The sequence below is a fragment of the Haemaphysalis longicornis genome, unplaced genomic scaffold (assembly GCF_048455015.1).
Source record: "Haemaphysalis longicornis isolate Haplotype H1 unplaced genomic scaffold, Haemaphysalis longicornis Haplotype H1 scaffold_3, whole genome shotgun sequence".
Taxonomy (NCBI): Eukaryota; Metazoa; Arthropoda; class Arachnida; order Ixodida; family Ixodidae; genus Haemaphysalis; species Haemaphysalis longicornis.
The window spans coordinates 28,848,765-28,867,801 of record NW_027526335.1 but is presented as its reverse complement, the minus strand read 5'-3'; the positions used below and the strand labels follow the sequence as shown (position 1 = coordinate 28,867,801).

Sequence of the window (19,037 nt, the reverse complement as noted above, 5' to 3'; positions counted from 1 at the left end):
ACCGGTGCACCGACCGCCAGCTTGTTTAACAAGAAAATTGGGCCCATCTCCCCGCGAGGGGGACTCGAGTAAATGTCGCATAGGGGGTGGGTGTATTGCGTTAACGTTTAGTGTTTGGGGAGTTGGTGGTAGTGAATGCGTTGTATCAGCAGCTTCTTGACGTAGTTTGAATGAGTCAAGGATATAAGGCGCGCTCGTAGCCTCCCATTCTGTGTCGGCTTTGTGGCGCAGTGGGTAAAGCACCATGTACATCGCGTTCCACCCTCAGGGTCGAGGGATCGAAACCAGGCACCGGATAGTATTTTTTTTATATAGTGTAGGGGGAGGGGTGCGGACTACGACTACGGACGTCAACGCGGGTGACATCGTGAGTTACTGAAATGCTCTGCATTTAAAAAGAAACCGTGGCGTTAAACAGTCGTGGACGATGACAAGATAGGACGCTTACAAGCGCCCGTATCTGCCGTATCTTGTCTTCGTCGAAGTACGTTTTGTTTCTTCTTTTCGTCGATTGCAAATTTCGCGGCGGTATATTACCTGCACAGTCATACGTCCTTCGACTGCGGCATGAGCAACGTCAGGTGCGATCACGCATTGCCTGCTGTTTCACTGAACACGGCCACACGGCTACCACAGAAACAGGAGGATTTCAGCTTCCTTGTAGCTCGTAAACGTGTTAATGCATAGTGAAGAAAGCGCAAATCCAAAAACCGCTTAAGAGTCCAATTGTCATGCCAAGCCCAAGCCAAAAAGGGGGTCTTCTCATGAACCCCCATGACGACATGGCTTACGAGGCGCAGTTTCCTCTCTAGTATACTTACTAAAAAACTCTATGTTCCTAGGTGCATCTAGGTGCAAATACCACCAGCACTTTTGCTCAAGCTTAATTGGTGCAGTAGTTTGTTTATATAAACTCGTTTAAAATATTCAGTGCGTTGCCTTGTGTGAAGGTGGATGACCAGCGGAGCTGGTTGAGGGTTATCTGGTAACTAACTCCCGCTCAAACCACGCCGTCGCCGGGAAAGCGTTTAGCAAGATTGCGTACCGGCGATGTCTTGAGTTTTCCGCCCAGTGGTACTTGTCCCGATGGGCTTCGAGCGTACGCTTGGCGTCCGCGGACCCGATCTTCGTCGGTGGTCTTCTTCCGCAACGTTGGCGGGGATGCGTAGGCTTCACTTCACAACATACCATGTGAGAAAGCCAGCTCACAAAGACCAAGCTTACACCAATCTCTGTAAGGTCGGCTTTACTTCTTAGCACAGATGCATTGCCGGGAAGGAATTTCGCCAGAGGCAGTGTACGTCATCTTATATCAAAGTATGAAGTGCCGGAGGCGAACAGCTCGGCCAAAGGGAGAGGGGATACGAAGAGAGAAGGATAGGAGCTGCTTTTCCTGTCCTGTGGCGAAAAAAAAAAGAAACAGAAACGGGGGAGTTACCCTTTAACCGCGTTGCTGCAAAAAAGTATATCCGAAATGATAATTCTGGTTCGGTTCTTTCAGTCCAGTAAACCATTCCCTCCATGTACCGACAAACATTAGTTTGTTTCTATAGGTCTCTATAGAGACCTATAGAATTCTATAGGTTTCTATAGGTATTTGCATGCAGCAAGTATTGCTGCAATGTCTCATCTATTCGAACGTAGGCATATTTATTCAAATGTACGTAATCGTTATGTGGGAATGACTGTATGGTGATGATTGAATGCTGCGGAGCGAATGGCACCGTTTACTGATACACGGAAGAAATCAGCTTCCAATCCCTTGGTGCGTTGTCGTCACCGGACGGCAGAGTGTATACTGTAGAGACGTGTTGTGCCCGCTCATTCCTTTCTTGGCTGTTGGAACAATGACAAAGGTTGGCCTTTTTTTCTTCCATAACTATTGTGCAAGTCTATGGATGTCGACAAACAATAACGGCCAAACAAGGTTGGCTCGTGACCGCGATCAAAGGGGTTCTCAGTCGATCACCACCAAGCACACCTATTGCTGGCAGCCTACATATAACACTTTTGAAATCCCAAGTTGTATTTGTCGATCATCCGAGTGGGTGGCGTCCCTCCAAGATGCCATGGCCAACTGCAATCTGAACGGCCTGGGTCATCAGACCGTGCTGGTTCCACAGGACCTCACTGCGTAACAGCTATGTTACGGCTATGTTGTCGGTGCCGAAACGCTTAGATGTTCCCTGACGTGCTTGCGTTTCCACACCACTTTATAAGTATAAGCAGCAGTACTGAATTGTGACCATCATATATAGTGGTTCAGATCATTGTCTTTCTGGTGCAAGGTAACATGCTCGCAACCACCTCCATTCATCCTAGATGTCAAGAACCATGGGTATCAGGAACCAAGCCATTGGCACTTAAAAAGAGCAGCTAACCATATAACATCGACATCCAAAAAAAGTGAATGGCAAATACACACTTGCAAACATCCACGATGCCAAGTGACAGCTAGGCTCCTGCAACCAATCACCTCACTCCAACACCCAAGGCAAAAATGAATGGTTCCGACCATCATCACTACACACTTCTCTTAATCTGGTCTGACAAAACATCTAACATCTGTGTTGAGCTAGTAGCACAGTCATTGAAGGACTCTGCTAGTAGCTTTGCTTATCATTTGCATTGCACGCCAGGGGGCTGGGCGAAAGCTGGGAGATAAATTGCCACTTATCTGTCAAGGTACAACCGGGAACTGCGAGCCCCTTTCAGGAGCAAAGTGTTGCGGTTGCAGTGGCCTCTGTCCAGTGCTCTAAGCCCATAGAGTGTTGGGTGTTCAGCAGACCATAGAGTTTCATACTAATATGCACTACAAGGAAATCTGCCACTGCAATCGCGTGCCGTCATGGGCACCACCATAACAGCTGGAAGCGGTCCTCTCGTAGTTGATACGGATTGCATCGTGCTTTCTTGTGGACCCCGACAACAAAAGCAACAACAGAGGCAAAGTCACGAACTCCCAAGCGGCCTGCAAAAATTTTCAGAAAGGGTCTACCTCCCCGGTGGTGCCCAATATACTCCTTCAGCTAAAGGAGCAAAAAATAAGAAAATCTACTGGACATATACATTTTGTGGACACCGGGGCCCGAGTTTCTGGAAGGTAACATGGTGGCTGATGCCGCTGCCTAAAGTAATTCTCACCGAGTAAAAACCACTGCCTCACCACCATCACAGAAACTCCATCAACTTCCCAATCGCTATTCCCACCTATCCCACGACACACCAGGGACATCTTGGAACATTACAGATTGGGCAGACGGAAATATCCACCTTCTCATCTGAAACTCACCAAAGAGGAAGCCATTCAGTTAAGCCGACTTCAGACGAACTCTTTCCCACATGCCACATAGTTGCACGATTCACCCTAGTCCGTAGGGTTACGACTGCAAATTCTGTGGCCCCCCAACACTCTACGACATGGTGTGGGAGTGAAAGGGTGTCAAGGAACTCCCAGAGGTCCAGGCGCCATCAACGGAGCACTTTCTGTCCAGCGAGGTCCTGGATGACCAGCACGACCTGGTGATCAGGGCCAGATAAGCTGAAGGCCATGGCATCCTGGACTAGGGACACCACCCGCCTTGGATGATGACACTGCAACAATGAGGATCACCCACTACTCAACTGTTCTCTTTGTATGGACCAATGAACATATTTCTCTGTCTCTCTCGCTCTATTGTTCAGGCTGCACGAATCTTTTTACAATTGCAGAAAAGATTTTTTTCATAAGCAACGCTTTTATGTTGATAAAAAAATTCAGATAGTTTTTTGTGAGCAATAATCTTGGTTTTTGCAACCACAAGCAAAGTGAAGCTTGTTGCCGAGTTGCGCCAAGTAACAATGGAACGCTTCTCAGCGGTACGTGATGGCATGCTTGCTGAAGTGCAGTGCTCTTAACTTCTCCTTAAAGCACATTTACTTTAACATCTTCGAGCTTAAATGACATTCACTCCGTACTGCCCCATGCTGCTTCGTTGATCCTTTTACTATGCATGCACACAGTCAAATGTCCTACTGTTGTATGCTTTTAGGCCTGATAGCATGTCTGACTTCACAAAGAGTGCCGGGTTCACATAAGTATCGGAATCATTACTGCTATATAAATTCCTTGCACAACTTCATGTATTTCATACCCCCACAGTAATCCGTCTGATTATTGCCGCATTTCACTTTTTATTAATCTAAGTTGTTCATGAGTCCATAGAAAGTTAGTTAATGCAAAAGCATTAGCTGCCCCATTGCGCAAAAAAGTGCTGTCGCTTGGTGCAAAAAATGTCCACCGCTGTAAAAAGTAAAAAAACGCTTACAAAATTGTAAACGTTGAAATTTGTACCAAAGTGCATAGTCGGTTAACTTTGACACAGTAAGTAAATTAGTTTGAAAAAAAAAAATTAGTTTGACCCAGGATATGAGAGAAGGAGCTGAGTGCATTACCACAACGTCGCATCAACACGTCGCAAGTGGCGGAACGAAGGTTAGCCTAGAGCACGAAGGGATGAAATATCATAGGCAAGATGGAACCAATGCCGCCTGTATAATATTGCCTTTTGTGAAACCTGCTTTCCAATGGGAACAGTAGGGACGCTGAGATTGGCCGATCATCCTTGGTGTAACACGTGGACGCGAGTCCTGCCTTAAATCACTGCTCGAGCTTGATCGAATCGGCTGTTTTCTAAAACTGTGCTTGGCCTAGTGCCCATTTTATTTATTTTGAATTGGCTTAAACCTGCAATAGCTGTGTTGGTGTGGGTTTAGTCCTTGAATTTTTTTAAAGTTTTTTTTATGTGTAGATCAGATGACAAGAATTAAATGGGATTAAATGGGTGCGTAGGGGCGCCACCTTGCAACAGCTGGACAAACCTTGGAAATTTTTTTTGCAAAGTGGGGCTGCCAAGAGGGTGACTGCCCGAGACACAACTACACGCAAAGGCTAGAGTGTTGGAAAGAGCCGGTGAGAGAAACAGGAAAGTGCCTGCTTTGCCATTTTCGGCTGACGCAACAGGCAAAGTTATACAGGCAGCGTTGATAGAACAGTGCACCCTAGCTTCGGAAAACTTCGATTCCAGGAAAGCTATGACATGAAGTGTCACCAGTCTGCCCGCAGAAGTAATTCGCGCCAAAAGACGAAGAAAGAGATGCAACGACGGTGTAGTATTTGCCGGTGGAGGGCATAATGCTTTCGCGTTCAAAGCATATAAGCAGAATTCAGTGCCACGAGGAATTCTCACTTCATTTATCCACTTTCCTAAATATTTATTTTACGGCTCTCTGTATTCTGTCATGCTGGGCTGCATCAATGCTGCTGTTTAAACCACTACTTGTGATCGTATCAAACACGCAGTGTGAAAAAGACAGGACAAAAGAAGGAAGAATGACGACGCAACGCCGAACTCTCAACTGGATTTTATTAGAAAATGCAAACGTATATACTACACTCTGAAGAGCCACGTGGCTTCATATCTTGGCAAGCACAGTTACAACACAAGTTAAATCATTGACAGACTGCACATGCCAACTACCACACCAGTGTGCACCTCGACCAGACAGGAAGACCAATTCAGTATCAGCTAACAACACTGAAGGAACAATGGCGGACTTGTCTCAATTTCTTCTAATCTGATAAGCTTCCATAATTTGCCATACACTTTGACCCTTGCATTTTTAAATTACCACAATCTTGAAAGACAAGGACACACCCACATTTCTGACAATGCTGAGCAATACGTGAATACTTGTCTCCTTGCAACGGACACCTATGTCCCATGAGCCTCGGGTTTAGGCAGCGGCTCGCTTGTCCGATACACACTTCTTCATAGCACGTAAACGGTATCGAATACACTACAGCCACACTGCAAGGAACTGGTGGCGACACATGTCTGGCATTGCACTGTGTATGCTTAGCAGCTCTTGATATCTTCCTGTCAACCGTGTTGCACACTTGACCTAACCTGTTTGGCACAGAAAACAATGTCGACCCCGTACCTTCCCGCTACATTTCTTAATCTGTGTGACAATTTGGCATGTGCATGTACATGCGACACATTGCACAAGTACACGTGGGACGTGCAGTCTGCCAATGATTTAACTTTGTGTTGCAATCGTGTTTGCCAAGATATGAATCCACGTTGCTCTTCAGAATGACTGCATTGTGTATACTTTCTAATAAAATCCATTTGAAAGTTCGGCACTGTGTCGTCATTCATTGTTTTTTTGTCCCGTCTCTTCTGCACTGCTTGTTCGGTATGATCACTATGAACCAACTAGCCCAACCTGCCATCCTTCTGCACTATTTGTGACAGCCCTGGTATAAAATTTGACCAGAGGACGACTGTGGCTTCCTGGCTGCAAATATTTCTGCTGCCAGGGACAACAGGCACCGGAGCCCGCGACCATAAATTAAGAACAGCCGGTTTATAAACAAAATAAAAATTTAGTTTCTGTAACCTAGACTAGCAGGGCACTCTAACTGCCGCATTCTCGGTTATAAACGCTCTCGCAAGTCGTCGCTCTGTTCACTGAAACAACTTCACCAGCTTGGCGCTGTCTTCCTTCTTCTTTTTCCGCTCTTCTTCCTCGAGCTTCTTCAGCTCCGTTCTCACAACCTTCGAGAGCGTCGGGTCGACTTGCTGGAGCCTCAGAAGGTCGGCGCGGCACTCATCCGGGTTCCAAGAGCCGAAGTGAGCCTTGGCGCGCCGAAACAGGGCCTTGGCGTTGTCGGGGTCCTGTTCGAGGACCTCGGAGGTGTGGCGTATGACTTCGTAGAACTCGCCCCGGTTAAGCAGGCACTGCGAGTAGTTGAGAAGCAGCGGCACCTTCATCTTCTGCAGCTCGTTCCACTCCTCTTCCCGCGGCTTCTCGCGGAGCAGCAGGTTCTCCACGTGTTCCAGGGCTTCCCTGTACTTCTCCATGGCTGTGTCCATGTCGCCAGACTGAAAGCACTGGTTGCCCTGCTCCTTTAGCACGGGCACTGCGCCCAGCCGTTCTTCGGCCGTCATCGCCCACACGTCCTTCTCGTACTCGCCCGGCTCGAGCACACTGAGCAGTTCGAAGGTGCACACCAGGTCCACCTGCTTCTCCGCCAGCTTGTCCAGGTCGGCGTGACCGGTGGTGTGCTTCTCTTCCATCATGCCGCAACAGCGTCGTCTGTGCGGCTTGCCGACGCCCGCGAAGGCTCGGTAGCTTTGCGACACCAGCGTGTAGCTATCCAGCAGGCACTTGTTAATTGTGAATTGGGCCACTTCCTTAACTTTCATCGATTTGATGCACTGCTCCCAGATGGGCAGCTTGAACTCCTTCCCGATCAGCAGCTCCATGGGGCGACGCAGTTTGCGGCTGTCATCGACGACTCCATCCGGGTCGTCTTCGTCGGTGCTCAGACGTTTCACGCAGAAGTGAAAGGTGCACTTCGCGCCTTTCTCGAAGCGTGGGATTTCACCGACGCCGGGGTAGACCACTTTTTTCTGCACGAGCTTCGATAAGGCTTCATCCATGGTCGGACCGGAGGACCTCCGGTGCGCAATCGCGTTCCGAACGGGCCGACGGCGCTTACTTAACTGCTGCCTATTTGAATAAAACAATCATTTATACTGATACCCTGAACGAGTACGCTTTGTCTCAGAAGGAGAACCAGAGGGTCATGCGTACAAACACATCGGAAACCGGAGCAAGCGCCTCTGATCGCAACACAGGAGCCATTACCCTGCAAAACAGCTACGCCGCAATATCGACGTCTTTATTAGAGAGAAAGAAAAACCTGTTCTGTGGAAAAACTTAAAAGTAGACACTCGGGCACATCTGACCTCCGACTCAGGCATAGCATTTTTTGCTCACTAGAAATTACGTCCAGATCACTTGCATGAACTCGAGAAAATATCTTTCCTTCTTCATGTTTGAGAGCGTAAGCGGGATTTCGGTCCCCAGTAGTTGCTTAACAACCGCCAGGTAGCGCAAGCACAACAGATATTGCTTAGCGCCGAGTTAAAATAGGTTGTCATTACTTATAAAATTGTTGCTAATAGCTTAAAATGTTTTATGCATGTGACAAGTTAATAGTTCTTACTGAGCCTAGGACTGTTTGAACCACGCAAAAGCGAGCGTACCCAAGCAGTAGGCTGAAATGGTCACTTCTTTTGCGTCTCTGCTTGTGTGCCAGCTCATTCATGCATAGACTTTATCACATATACTAAAGAGGAATCCGGAACTAGCATCAATGCATAGTTATGTAAATGCGACTCACTTGAGGTCGTCTGTTTTAAGCGTAGGATAAACGGCAAGCCTGTTTATTTACATAGGTAGGCAATAAAAACTCGCTGTAGCTACAATAAGTGAAATACAATTTTTTTTGTTTCTTCCCCAGCAGATCTACATGAACTTTTATTGCCCGAGACTTTGATGGGCCAGGCCAGCTGTTACAAAATAATTTTACCGTTCGTAATACCCTACTGACACATTTTTATTGTTTCATCTGTATTTTCAAATTTTGGAGTAATACACATGGAAGCTACATCTGGGCGATCAGACTCACCATTGTAGAGGGTTCCCGATAAACCTCGACCACCTGCGGATTTTTAACATGCGCCAAAACCTCTACACACAGCGTTTTTGTTTCATTATTTTGAAATAACGAGCTATCAAACAATCCGTACATGCTGCACACATACCACAAAGCATTGCATAGCGTTTGGCCCTCAGCTAGCCGAAGTTCACAATGACTGATGAACTGCGTTGGTGTGGTTGCAGAGTAGTGCACCACTTGCTTGGTGCGCAAGTTGAAGGAGCTGCGTCTCTCTATTATGGCAGTGTCCTCTAATTTATGGCATCAAGTATTGTCAACAGGTCCACACATTCTGTTGACAATATTGTGTCATAATGCATCATGTGTCATGACAATAATGTGTTGACAACCTGGTGATAATGTGTGGACCTGTTGAATTATATACAAGTTACATTGCTAAAAAAAAGAAAATGCAAAGAACGGTTTATTTTGTTCATAATCAGAATTTGGCATACGCTCCAGGCAACGTATGCTTGCTCCAGTGCATGCATAACTCCCGATTGATCTAATTGGCTGCATTTGCCCTTTATGACCCATTCTGTAATGAAAATACCTTGCAACTGAATGAGGGTTTGTGGGGCGTGCTTCAGGAAGATTTTTTTTTATATAGTGTGGCTTAATAACAAAGCCATTTAGTACACACAAAAGCACTGTGAAAGTATGAATTTTCGTTTTGTTTTGGCTGCTTAATTACCTATGGCGACAAGTGGGAATTTAACAAAACACAAACAACGCGCAGCAAATAAAGAACACCCCCAAGGCATGCTTTGATACGACCTGCATGCCCAGAAGAAATTTAAGTATTCACTTTTTGTCTTTTTGCCTGCAGCGATCGCTGTCACACATAAATTATAAAAAACATCTGTGATATCTTTCTCTTGCAAGTAATAAGTTCATGAACAAGCACTTGTAGAAAAAGTATACCATTACTTACTAAATGTTTACTTGCATGTCATAAATCCATGACCAAACACTTGCCGAAACATTTACCCGCTTATATTCAATGACATCTTTTCAACATTACCACTTTATAAAAATACGCTAGGGATTTACTTTTCCTTACACAATTATTAAAAAAGGCTAAAAGCCAAGGGAATGCTGTTAGTGCCATTCATCGGCCCACCATATATCATTTACAAACAGCCTTGCCGCGACCCAGTACATATGTAGCGAATGTTGTCTACGAAGAACAGCAGTCACTTCTGATGGGCCTTTTTCTGGTCGTCCGTCTTAGTGTCGTCCTTGTCGGCAATCAGCTGGTTGTGCATGTGCATGAGGCCCTTGAAGTATTTCACAGTCTTCACACGCAGCTCATTGGTGGCATCCTCGTCGCAGATTATGATGGTACGGGGGTGCAGCTGAAAGGCTGACACCGTCCACATGTGGTTGACGCCTTCCTCAATCGCCTTGTACAGGGCGAACGCCTTGTGCGCCCCGACGATAAGTATCATCACCTGGGAGGGAGGGAGGGGGGGAATAAAAAGAAATAACACGTTACCAACAGCGCCTAAAACATGCTTGGAGCTACGGCGATGTACCTCACGTGCATCCATGACTGTGCCGACGCCGACGGTTAGGGCCTCCGTGGGAACTTTGCTCAGGTCGTTTCCAAAGAAACGTGCGTTGGCCAGAATCGTGTCCTTGGCAAGCGTCTTGACGCGAGTTCGAGATGCGAGACTAGAACCAGGCTCGTTGAAGGCAATATGTCCGTCTGGGCCAATGCCTTTTGACAGAACAACACAGCAAAAAACATACAATGCTTAGTTGTAGGACAGGAGTGCAAAAATGTTCTTACCACATCTAAGCTATCATGTAAAATGAGAAACAGTGAAAGCTGAAAACTACAGATGCACTTGGATGTGAGGCTTGCAAGACTACTTACTGCCCAGCGTTGACGAAGATAGCATTGAAAATTACGTGGGTTTACATTCAGCTGTTGGCCCTTGCATGATGATGATGATAACAATTACGAGAATAATTGTTGTGGTTTAGCTCTTTGGTCACGTTTCCGATTAATCAGTTCATGCTTTGTTTGTGATGGATTCTTGTAATCAGCTAATCAGTCTAGTCAGCCAGACGAGCCAAGCGCCAACGATGATCTGGATCCCTTGGAGTGGAGCGAACTAGAACCAGGCTCGTTGAAGGCAATATGTCCGTCTGGGCCAATGCCTTTTGACAGAACAACACAGCAAAAAACATACAATGCTTAGTTGTAGGACAGGAGTGCAAAAATGTTCTTACCACATCTAAGCTATCATGTAAAATGAGAAACAGTGAAAGCTGAAAACTACAGATGCACTTGGATGTGAGGCTTGCAAGACTACTTACTGCCCAGCGTTGACGAAGATAGCATTGAAAATTACGTGGGTTTACATTCAGCTGTTGGCCCTAGCATGATGATGATGATAACAATTACGAGAATAATTGTTGTGGTTTAGCTCTTTGGTCACGTTTCCGATTAATCAGTTCATGCTTTGTTTGTGATGGATTCTTGTAATCAGCTAATCAGTCTAGTCAGCCAGACGAGCCAAGCGCCAACGATGATCTGGATCCCTTGGAGTGGAGGCGGGTGCACGACTGCCTCCTCCTGGCACTGGCGCACCCATTGTAAAATGCTGCTGTGCATCCCGGTGACCTGAGGCCACGCGAGTGTGCGCTCAGCACAGTCTGACAGCAAGAACAATGACATTCCCGATGCAGGAAATTTTCAACAAACTTCCTGGCTTCCGCAACTGCACAAATTATTTCTGATCGTCTGGAATCACCTGCATTCAGTGTGATCGACAATCTGACAATAAAAACAACCATAAAAAAAAAAGAGAGACATTTTTTGAGACTTAATCTTCTGAACGAACACATCCGATTCATTGAATAAAGGTATTCAGATCGAGTTAAAATTTTTAATCGACACCCAGCTCTAATTCATGATGCAGTGCTGCTTACTGTGCCTCGACAAAGAAAGTGCTGACACTTATGCTGATTTTCACCTAGGTTCTTGCCCAATTCTTAGCCCAAAGAATTTACATTCGCGGTGTTTTACTTTAGAGGGGCTAACGTGCGAAAGCAACACATTGTAGTGGGGGGCTGTGGATTAATTTTGACCACCTGTAGACCTTCAACGCGCACCAAAATCTGACACACACCAAATTCTTTGTCAATGCCTACAACTGCTTGGATTTAGCTCCTTGGCCGATTAAGTGTGCCACAATGACAATGATCATTTTTGCAAAACCGGATAGGAATAGGAATGCCACGAAGCTGCCCCTTACACAGCTTTCTTTTTTCTGCAATAATAACAATAACAATAATGAAAAACTACTTGGAGCACTTAAAGGGGTCATGAAGAGAAAATGCATTTGTCTCTGCTTAATTTTGTCTGCTTGAACGACCTTTTAAGAGCATAAATCCCAAATATTTTTACGATTCATTGCTTCTGGAATTTAGGAGGCGCCTTTGAAATTCTTGTTTTGAGGCGCATTGCAAGCGACCATGCGCGCATTATCGGTCGGCAGCGCAACTAGCAGTGACGTCACATCAAGGACTTGCGAGAGTTCAATGCGTTCAACGTTCTTTGTGTATACTGTTCTGCACATCTGCAAACCCGATATTTTAAAAATAATGCATCCTTTATTTGTTGCTAAAAACTGTGTTCTATCGACGTGAGCGGTGTCACTACCGCTTCAGTGGTCTGGCAACCATTGTAGCAGAACTCTCACCTACTGGCCGTTTCTACGGTTTGTAGCCAGTTTCCCTGCTGAATTTCACGTTCTTTTGCGGAATTCTCTTCGTGATCTTACCTTTTTTGTATGAAATGGCACAAAAGCGCTCAAGCAAGAAAAAAAAAAGAAGTGCCCGTGTGCGATTCGAACTTTCGGCCGCCGGGCCAGCCCAACATTATGGCCAGCCTGCATCGAAGTCGGACACTTCATCCGCTACACCATCGATGTGAGAAGCCGCGCGGTGAAAAACTGCTGCATAAAAGACGCTTCGCATTTGTAACCCAGCACTCTGATGTGTTTTCATAAATTCTAATCAACCCAGAGCTTTAACCGCCCACTTACTGTTGGACGCTTCTGCAGTAAGCCAAAGGGGAGCGTATACAATCTACGAAACAGCGTAACAGCATTGTTTATTGGAGGAACGCAATCGAACTGTGCGATGGTGCGACTCGGCGCTGTATCACTGCGTCTCGCTAGTTATTTTATCGCTTGATGAGTAAATGACGGGTTGGTTTTAAGTTTCGACTACTCGAAGTTCCTTTGATAAGTGTGTTTATGTAGTAAATTCTCATTTTAAGCTTTCGGTCATTTATCTTGTCAGGTGAAGTGTTTCACGTTCGCGCAACTCACATTACAGGCTACCTGAGACAGACGTCAGCAAACTTGTACAAGAATATCGGCTAGGAGAACGACAGTTTAGACTCGTGCGAAACAGCATAAACAGTTTACAAATACCCAGTTTAGGTTAAACGTGGTTACTTCTGCCTGCGCCACTCGCCAGCGTTGTTGACTGAAAGTTCGACCATGTTGATCAGTCTTATCAGAGATCAGACATCTCCCGTTAAGTTGCACGGCGAGTTTCATCATGGCGCCGATGTTGTAGCTTTATCTGACCCTTCGCAAGCCCGCTGTATGCCGACATATTGTGCAGACGAGGGAGAACTATGATTGGCTTCTTACTGACTTACTGAAACGTCACTTCACGAGTTCAGGAGGAAGGCCTCCGTGAAACCATAACTGCATTTGTTTTCCTATTTGCCTATATTGGGCAACGAAATGGGTATGCATTGTTTGTTTATAAAGGTTCCACCATTATAAGTGCCCACACAACACAATTTTTTTGAAAATCCCTTCAGGGCCCCTTTGAGCCTGGTAACATGATTTGAAATCAAAAGCATCATGACTTGCCATGGCAATACTTATCAGAGACTACTTTATCACTTCACTACGTTTGCGTCTCTTTGCTTGCTTTGGTTTCTTCATTTTTTGGCACAAATCACGTTGACAGGCAGACTGGCAACCCCTCGCGCCAAGGCTTCCCTGGAATTGATGTTCCCCGTGGCCAGGCCACACCTGTTCTACTCGCGTGCTGCCATGCTCACCTGTAACTAGCTTAACTTACCAGGTTAACTCTTGTTTCCCCCCTCGCAATGCGCTGAAATAGCGCAGTGGTAAAGCATTCAGTTCCTACTCTGGAAACCAGGTTGACTCTCACACAACTCAAATGTCTTTTAACAGCGAAGCAGTTACAAATACCAAAAAAACGGCGAGCGCGCGCGCGAGCACGGGTCCCACGGCGACTGCCTGGAAGTTAGAAAAACCAATTAAATGCTGAGTACTCGTGTGTGCGTGCCTCGCGACGACCTTCCAGCGTCCCCTGCACGCGTTTGTAAAGCCAAGCATACCTACTTAGGGAGATTGGCCAGAATTGGGAGGAAAAAAAAAAAAAAAAAAACTACCGTTTGTTGTAATTGTGGCAACACTGGCTCAGAACGAGAAAGACACGCGCCCCTCCAAGGTGATGTCTAACTGATTGATTGATTGTAGGGTTTAACGTGCCAACGCAACAACAATGAGGCGCACCGTAGTGGAGGGTTCCGGATTAATTTTCACCACCTGGGGATCTTTAACGTGCGCCAAAATCTCGCACACGCCGGCGTTTTTGCTATTCGCCTCCATCAGGAAAGCGGCCATCATGGCTGGAAATCGAACCTGCATCCTCGTGCTCAGCAGCGCAACAAGGTGATGTCTAATGATTATCAATTCCAAAAAAATGAGGGAAGCTCACACTTATAGCAACAAAGATGGAGTAAAGGTTGTTGCGGCAGCCAAGAAGCAAATCGGTGGCAATCGTGGACTTAAACCGTTGTGATGGTCGTGGAGGCTGCGTACAGCTTCTCTATCTTCAAGTCTAACACATTAGTGTGAGCTTCCTTTTTTTTTTTTTACTGTTCACAGTGGGAGCAATTTTCTGTAGCGACAGTAACAACAATGCCAGTTTTTCGCACAATGGGGCACTTAAGAAAGCCGTATAAAAAGGCTGCCCTCACCCCCAACGAAAAGCTCCACTCCTCCTGCTTCCGAGATCAGTCGCTCAAACCTGGCGCACTCAGCCGAAAGATCGGATGCATTTCCGTTCAGGATGTGGGCATTCTCAGGCAGAATGTCTACATGCTTGAAGAAATTGTTCCACATGTACGAGTGATAGCTCTCAGGATGGTCCCTTGGCAACCCTGCAAGTGAAAAAGCGAACACCTCAATGCCCAATGACACCACTGCGGGCTGTAGCTAATTGAGTGTAAATATTTTACAAGGGCTGAAGATAGAGCATAATTGAGTGTAAATATTTTACAAGGGCTGAAGATAGAGCATTGACAGAACCCGTAGCTTATTCATACCCGTACCTCAAACGGACGTCAGATTTGGGTGCAAGGACAAAGTGACACCAGTCTGCTTGCAATACATGGGAGCCATTGACAGTATCTCGTCAGCGCGCAGCGGCTACAGGATAGGGCTCTTCGTCAACTGCACAATTTTATTCCTTTTGCACATAAACCACACTAAAGGGACCCTAAAGTCCCGGGAACTACTCGTTTTAAACAAAGCACCATGTCCTTTTTTTACCTCAGATGGCTTTTATTTGCCTCCACATGATCTATTCTATTTGTTCAGAAATAAATATTTAAACCTAGAATTCCTTTCTCCATGATCCCTTTCATTTTTTTGCGGCTTAAGGCAGCGCATCGCAAATGGAGAAGACCAATTCATAACATCACATCTTTTAATCAAGCCAAGAGCTTCTGCCATCTGAGAAGGTAGCAAGAACAATGGCCAGTTTCATTCGCTCATCAGTTCTGCTAATGACACCCCATTTTTGCTACTATTTGTTGTATGCAAATAGCTGGTAGTACGAGCAGATGGTTGTACTGAAACAATTAATACAAAGCTTCCTGCACAAAGACGTGAATCTTCTGGCTTGGAAATGCCTGCCGAGCTTATGTTTGTGCCGAAGAATGCCCAAACAAGCCCAACCAATCTCGTGTCACCATTCCTGATTTGCAATGACACAAATGAAACTATAGGGCAGTGATATTGGCTCCCATGCTTTTTGGAATTTTCTGAATTATAAAACGGCCCCTGGTACTGGGTATGCCACATCCATATTCTCGGCACTTCAATCTACTGACATAAGCCCCCTTGCTTTCATGCTTTGGCATTTTCTTAGGTACCTTTGCCAAAGACAAAAAAAGAATTTCAGCCCGACTACTAAGCCAGCAGAGAGAGAAAAGTCTTTTCAGTGAAATGGTTTGTCGACTAGTATTAAAGAGGCTTGGCTGGTGCTACGAATAACATAGTCCATTGGATGCCCCCGCTCGTGTATTTCAAGCAGTCCAGAGGATCCCATGATCCACTTCACAACTCACGGCGAGAACAGTCTGTCTTGATTTTTACTGAACCCAACCAGCTGAACTGGTCCTCCTCACTGACTAGTCAAGAGTCACTGTTAATTATTTATGAACTATTCCTTGCTTTGGCGTAGTTTAACACTGACTCTGGTCAGAGATTGAATTGGAAGCGGTTTCACTGGTTGGGTAAAAATCAAGAAAGGCTGCCCTCACTGCGAGTCCAAGCAGATAAGTGCGGAATGCCTCTGGACTGCTCCCAATGCACTAGCAGGTACGGCCAGTGAACTGGTACTGGCATTCACCAGCAGCTGCGTCCAACGCATCTCAGGCCCCCTGTCCCAAGTACATCCGACGCAACTTTAGACACTTTTAAGCATGCAACCACCAATAAAGAGATGCAGCCATGACAATTAAAGGGGCCATGCAGACAAAACACAAGTTTGGTTCATTCGAAAGATTGCTTCGTTAGAATCATACTGACACAACTTTTACCGTAAACTTCACTCAAATAACCTATATAATTAGGAAAAAATGGAATAGCCATGCAACCCACTAGCTCATTTCCCGCAATAGAACCTATGACGTCATATGCCAAGCCGTGCGATTGGCTGGAGCCGGCAAAAGCAAATGCAAGTTAGGCAGGGCTCATAAGCTGACAAAATGAGCTATTTTCGCTTAAATGTAATGCATACCCATTTTATAGCAGTAAGAATATGGGGTAAACATGGAAGTTACGAAAGTACACGTAAACATTGAAGTGACTAAGTGTACTGATTGATTGTGGGGTTTAATGCGCTGCCACAACGCAGGCGATGAGGCGCGCCGTAGTGGAGGACTCCGAATTATATTTGACTAGCTTGGGATCTTTATTGTGCGCCAAAATCTCGTACACATGGGCATTTTTGCTTTTCACCTCCATAAGAAAAGCGGCCGCCACGGCTGAGAATTGAACCCGCGACCTCGTGCTCAGCAGCCTTAGCCACTGAGCCACCACGGCGGGTTGCCAAAGTGTACTGTTGTTGGCACTGCATGCACTATGCTTGTTATAGCTACACAGCAGCATGGCGCTGTGGGGTTGCTTGACACAACACCGGCAAATTGGTGTAAGCGACGTAGCCTTACGCGACCCTGCTTGTCGAGCATACCCCATATTTCACAAAATGATCAAAAACAAGCCTCGTGTAAATATGTCAAAAACAAAGCAAAGGCTAACAGCGGTGCGTAGCAGTATGGTGGCGTCATCTAGGGGGACTGACGGTAAACTAGGCTCCGCAGTAAACGTGCGCGCTGCCGCTTTAGCCCGCCCGTGTGACAGTACGCGACAGAGCCTAACAATGCACTAACATTAACTTGCACACCTGCTCTTGTTACATCATCGCAAGCAACGTCACGAAACGTTGATTTGGTGGAAGAATAAAAATTTTAACCTAAATCGATTACTTTTTCAGCGAATAAAGCATCGTTTGCTGTCAGACAAGTGCTGGGGGCACTCATCCCCATCATCAGCATCATCATCATCTGCCTACTCAGGTCCACTGAAGGACGAAGTCTTCTCCCATTGACCTATAACTGATACTGCCCCGCGCTGCTCGGGTCCACAGTTTACCCCCAAATTTCCTCGTCCCAGTCCTGTTAGTGTCCTATTTGTCTGTATACTTAGCGCAATTCAACATGGATCATTACCACTAGCCCCATTCTATGTCCTTTTGAACTTTATTTCATCTCTCCAATGGATTACTGGCCTCCCTCTTTTTCTAGACCCATCGCATGGTATCCACTCTGTTATCCTAATTGTCCACCGGTTGCCGCTTCGCCTCACTACATGGCCAGGCCAAGTCCATTTCTTTAAATCCACTATAAAACACCAAATCTTTTGAATAAAAAAGAACGTATTTTGATTGCATGACCCCTTCAAGTGACAGAGCACATCAGCATGTATTGTTAGAAAAGACGTTGCTCCATTCGAGAAAAATTAATTCAATTAAAATTAAATTCCGGCATGGAAGAATCTCGGTTAATACAGCTCAGCAATTTCCTATTGTATGCCAAAGTACAAGGCTGGTTCGTGCACTTGCCTACATACTCGTCCATGTTGAATGTTTTCACATATCGGAACGACACGGTTTTCTGCTTATGGAATTCGATCAACTTTTTGTAGCAACCCAAAGGCGTGCTCCCTGGAAGAAAAAGAAAACATCCAGTTTAAGAGAATGCGGGAAACGCGTGAGAGGATGTTCATTATTACCTGTAGGCAGTCCCAAGACAAAATATCGGTCTGGGCCGGGGTTGAAATCCCGAATTCGTTTCCTAATATATCTGGCTGCCCAGTCGGACACAGCATCTTCATTGTCGAGGATAACAAGCCGCATATCTGAAACAGAATCGAATGCGCACCAAGTTCCTGGTGAAGCTTACGAACTTGTGGCAATAAGCTGAGGACTGGCTGTGGCAGCTAGCCGCGGCAGAAACAGTTTGATAGGCTCCAACAAGTGGGCTGGGCAACCACTCGTGATAGTCCACGGACTCAAAACGTATCTACTGAAGGACACCCTTTAAGATAGCTGTTATCGAGGCATTCCCCGAATCAAGATTTTCGTGCAGTTTCGGCCGCTCTCAAGCGTTGTCGACACTGCGAGCTACCGTAATCACGAATAGCCCGGCCGAATAAAGGGCGCTTCATTGATACACTACACGTACCACAGTAGCCGTCTTTAGCATTTTTCTCCATATCTCTGGCCGTAACGGGGAGGAAATGACCTGCAACGACGTAGAAATGCCCAAGAAGCGCGCTAGACACTCGACGCTATGGGACTCCATCCGCGCAATGTTACTGCCACGAGTTTGTAGTCATGCATTTACACGAAACATTGTTAAAAAGAACATTCTACTTAAATATCTACTTTTCGTGTATTTACCTTAGGCGCAAAGGCTCGAGAACCCCGGCGCCAGCCACCCACAAGCACTTCAGCAGCTGCTTCGGCGTCGTCAGCTACGCTTGTGCTCACGACACCAAAAGAGCAATTCGATGATGATGCTCATGGTCACGCGGAATATCCGCCGTTTTTAGGCTGGCGCCTG

The 19,037-nt window shown here is 46.0% G+C and overlaps 2 protein-coding genes across 3 annotated transcripts; both read right to left on the bottom strand.

The window, feature by feature from the left end:
• Positions 1-5,385: 5,385 nt before the first annotated feature.
• LOC144174213 (AH receptor-interacting protein-like) lies at positions 5,386-7,738 on the bottom strand. The gene has a single exon (XM_077702754.1). It carries the CDS (start codon positions 7,488-7,490, stop codon positions 6,513-6,515), a length of 978 nt encoding a protein of 325 aa, XP_077558880.1. The 5' UTR covers positions 7,491-7,738; the 3' UTR covers positions 5,386-6,512.
• Positions 7,739-8,965: 1,227 nt separating this feature from the next.
• Oscillin (glucosamine-6-phosphate isomerase Oscillin) lies at positions 8,966-19,019 on the bottom strand. 2 transcript variants are annotated; one of them, XM_077702755.1, is made up of 7 exons: positions 18,875-18,971; positions 18,657-18,716; positions 18,205-18,330; positions 18,035-18,136; positions 14,604-14,786; positions 10,093-10,277; positions 8,966-10,008 (listed from the first exon to the last, which is right to left on the bottom strand). In XM_077702755.1, exons 2-7 carry the CDS (start codon positions 18,685-18,687, stop codon positions 9,751-9,753), a joined length of 885 nt encoding a protein of 294 aa, XP_077558881.1. In that variant the 5' UTR covers positions 18,688-18,716; positions 18,875-18,971; the 3' UTR covers positions 8,966-9,750. The 2 variants fall into 2 exon arrangements, with proteins under 2 accessions (XP_077558881.1, XP_077558882.1); XM_077702756.1 differs by lacking the exon at positions 18,657-18,716 and having other exon boundaries at positions 18,875-19,019.
• Positions 19,020-19,037: the final 18 nt, after the last annotated feature.

What these genes read in the sequence shown, in the direction of transcription:
- LOC144174213 (XM_077702754.1), bottom strand. Translation starts at nt 7,490, where the DNA reads ATGGATGAAGCCTTATCGAAGCTCGTGCAGAAAAAAGTGGTCTACCCC.
- Oscillin (XM_077702755.1), bottom strand. Translation starts at nt 18,687, where the DNA reads ATGGAGAAAAATGCTAAAGACGGCTACTGTG. An exon ending in TGCTAAAGACGGCTACTGTG is followed by an intron (nt 18,331 to 18,656) that starts GTACGTGTAGTG and finishes ATTCTGTTTCAG; the next exon opens with ATATGCGGCTTGTTATCCTC. An exon ending in TGTCTTGGGACTGCCTACAG is followed by an intron (nt 18,137 to 18,204) that starts GTAATAATGAAC and finishes TTTTTCTTCCAG; the next exon opens with GGAGCACGCCTTTGGGTTGC.